Source organism: Salmo salar, chromosome 12 (genome assembly GCF_965601325.2).
Source record: "Salmo salar chromosome 12, fSalSal1, whole genome shotgun sequence".
NCBI classification, from domain to species: domain Eukaryota; kingdom Metazoa; phylum Chordata; class Actinopteri; order Salmoniformes; family Salmonidae; genus Salmo; species Salmo salar.
The window spans coordinates 76690258-76693330 of record NC_138302.1 but is presented as its reverse complement, the minus strand read 5'-3'; the positions used below and the strand labels follow the sequence as shown (position 1 = coordinate 76693330).

Sequence of the window (3073 nt, the reverse complement as noted above, 5' to 3'; positions counted from 1 at the left end):
ACCAGAGGGTTGCTGGCTTCTATTGCTGTTGTGAAATCTACTACTGTCTACGTAGCTACACACCAACAATGAATACATTTTTAGGTAGTGAAGCAAAAGTACCGTGACAATAGACTGTCGGATGTAAGTTGTGCACTGCAGGAGTTAGCCTTGGGGTGTACTATCGTCCTCTCAATGGACGTGTTGGGGAAAGACACAAATGCCAAGTTTCAACCAAAAGTGGATGAAGTATTATTCTGTGTGTTGTGCCAATGTCCGCTAGTTTATCAAATATATGCTCTATTCAAGGTTCACTCTCAATAAATATGTGGGGAAAGACACACATTTCAGGTTTCATCCAACTGTGGGTGAAGTATTGTTCTCTGTGTTGTTCCAATTTCAGTCAGTTTATCAAATATTCTATTCAAGATTTGCCAGCCAGTTACAGTTGGTAGACCACTCACTCAAACAACAATATGTGTTTTTCAATGCTTTTTTATTAAACATGAGGCATTCATAAACATACAAAAGAATACAAAACTCCAAAGACTTGTGTCAATGAAAACAAAAAGAACATTAAATAAGTACAAAGCCTTGTAAGATAGAACTGTAACAAACCAAAACCCCCAAAATAAAAGTCAATTGATAAAAAGAAAAACAGTCAAATAAGTGCTAAATATGCTCCGAAGTAACAGTTTCTAGAAAATGAGCCTCCATCAATTAATCAGTCTTTAAAATTTTGAGCCAATTATGTTTTCGGCCATCTGAAGATGGCAATTTTAAACATGAAATCGAAATTGTTGTCACGATATGCAGAATGAGAATTGTGAGTGGCTTGTCTTCTGATGGCCGTCAGGTTGATATTTTCACTAACAGCCTGTGCAGGCAGCAAAGGCACAGATCTCACAGATGTCCATAGGCACAGCAGCTGGAAGAAAGAAGAGAAAGGTACAGTGTTAAAACATGTTCCAAAATCACTCAAACTACAACTGCATATTGCAGAGACCAACTAGATGTACATAAGAGAGACATGTTCTACACAATTCCGATCAATGACTCCAACAGCAAATTATTACGGTCTTATCACAATCTGGTCCGATCCACCAAGTTGGACTGTAGTGGATATTATTCTATAGAGTGGTCTTTTCTTACCTAGTCTTGAGAGAGACATGCTTGCCCCTCTCTTCATGCAAAGGGGCATGAACTCCTGTGGCAGGGAAGGGTTAGCACAGACAGAAGCAAAGCTGGTGCTGGTGAGACGAGGATTCTGCATCCTGTTTACATTGCTGTCCTCTGCTGTCAGTTCTTGGAGCTTCTTCACTGAATCCAGTGAGAAAAAATAGTCTCCCTCCTACAGAGAAGAGAGGAGAGGACATAGACACAAGTTAGACAAAGCACCATATCTGTGGGTCATATTGGGGTCCCAGCCAATCATTGTGATGCTTTACATATTCTGAATGTGAGGAGGATGCCCATAGACTTGTAATGCTGGCTTGCACCAAGTATATGCCTTGTTGCTAAAAAGAAAATGCTACACAGAATTGTGTCTGTTACAGCTACATACTGAGGGTTAACAAAACATTATTTAATTAGATTACCATTGACCATTCTGACATATCTGCAGTCAATAGTCATCATATTATAGTACATTATAGTAAGGTAAACCTTGCTTTAAGAGGAGCCCTTACCTGTACTTTGACAGCTTGGGCTTCAGACACCAGACAGAGAGCCAGGACCATGAGAGCAATGGAGAGAATGGTCTTCATCTTGTCTTTTGAGAGGTTTGCTTTGAGCCTTTAGTCTTGCTGTTGTTGGTGTGTTTGGAAGATTGCTCACCTCAGTTTCTGCTCTCCGTTCATCTCCCTCCTTCCTTTTAAAGGGTTGACTCTCAACTCAGTTCAGTCATGCAGGCCTAGGATTGGCCAAGCTGCAAATGGGAGAAAAGTATTTCTCACGGGTTAATGAGTAGTGATGGTGGATTTTACAATGTCATAAAGGTCGATTCATAAATCCTCTCTGACCTCATCCCCAGTCTGGTGTTTTTATGGACACACTTGATGGTATGTCTTCTACAGTCGGTCACACACCTCCACTTACCACGTTGGTTAACAAGGAATCCCTGTTAACTGTCACACAAACTATCTTTATGTAAACTATCCACAATCGTTCTGCAAAATTAAAGCTCATCTACCCCTTAAAAAAATTATAATCAAAAATATATATTTACAGTACCAGTCAAATGTTTGGGCACACCTACTCAGTCAACGGTTTTTATTTATTGTTGCTATTTTCTACATTGTAGAATAATAGTGAAGACATCAAAACTATGAAATAACACATATTGAATCATACAGTTACAAAAAAAGTGTGAAACAAATATATTTGAGATTCTTCAAAGTAGCCACCATTTGCCTTGATGACACCTTTCCACACTCTTGGCATTCTCTCAACCAGCTTCATGAGGTAGTCACCTGGAATGCATGTCAATTAACAGGTGTGCCTTGTTAAAAGTTAATTTGTGCAATTTCTCTCCTTCTTAATGCATTTGCGCCAATCAGTTGTGTTGTGACAAGGTGGGTGGTATACAGAAGACAGCCCTATTTGGTAAAATACCAAGCATATTATGGAAAAAACAGCTCAAATAAGAAAAGACAAATGACAGTCCATCATTACTTTAAGACATGAAGGTCAGTCAATCTGGGAAATTAAGAACTTTGAAAGTGTAGTTGCAAAAACCATCAAGCGATATGATGAAACTGGCTCTCATGAGGACCGCCACAGGAAAGGAAGACCCAGAGTTACCTCTGCTGCAGAGGATAAGTTCATTTGAGTTACCAGCCTCAGAAATTGAAAACCCCAAAAATGCTTCAGAGTTCAAGTAACAGACACATTTCAACATCAACTGTTCAAAGGAGACTGTGTGAATCAGGCCTTCATGGTCAAAATACTGCAAAGAAACCACTACTAAAGGACACCAATAAGAAGTGACTTGCTTGGGCCAAGAAACATGAGCAATGGACATTAGACCGGTGGAAATCTGTCCTTTGGTCTGATGAGTCCAAATTTGAGATTTTTGGTTCCAACCACCGTGTCT

At 39.6% G+C, this 3073-nt stretch overlaps 1 protein-coding gene across 1 annotated transcript; it reads right to left on the bottom strand.

Moving 5' to 3' along the window:
• Positions 1 to 456: 456 nt before the first annotated feature.
• On the bottom strand, positions 457 to 1900 carry LOC106565952 (guanylin). The gene is made up of 3 exons (XM_014133644.2): positions 1668 to 1900; positions 1132 to 1330; positions 457 to 907 (listed from the first exon to the last, which is right to left on the bottom strand). Exons 1-3 carry the CDS (start codon positions 1743 to 1745, stop codon positions 849 to 851), a joined length of 336 nt encoding a protein of 111 aa, XP_013989119.1. The 5' UTR covers positions 1746 to 1900; the 3' UTR covers positions 457 to 848.
• Positions 1901 to 3073: the final 1173 nt, after the last annotated feature.

Excerpts from the sequence above, each read along its gene's own strand:
- LOC106565952 (XM_014133644.2), bottom strand. The coding sequence starts at position 1,745 with ATGAAGACCATTCTCTCCATTGCTCTCATGGTCCTGGCTCTCTGTCTG. Across the intron at positions 1,331-1,667 it reads CCCAAGCTGTCAAAGTACAG|GAGGGAGACTATTTTTTCTC; the intron begins GTAAGGGCTCCT and ends TCTTCTCTGTAG. Across the intron at positions 908-1,131 it reads CATGTCTCTCTCAAGACTAG|CTGCTGTGCCTATGGACATC; the intron begins GTAAGAAAAGAC and ends TCTTTCTTCCAG.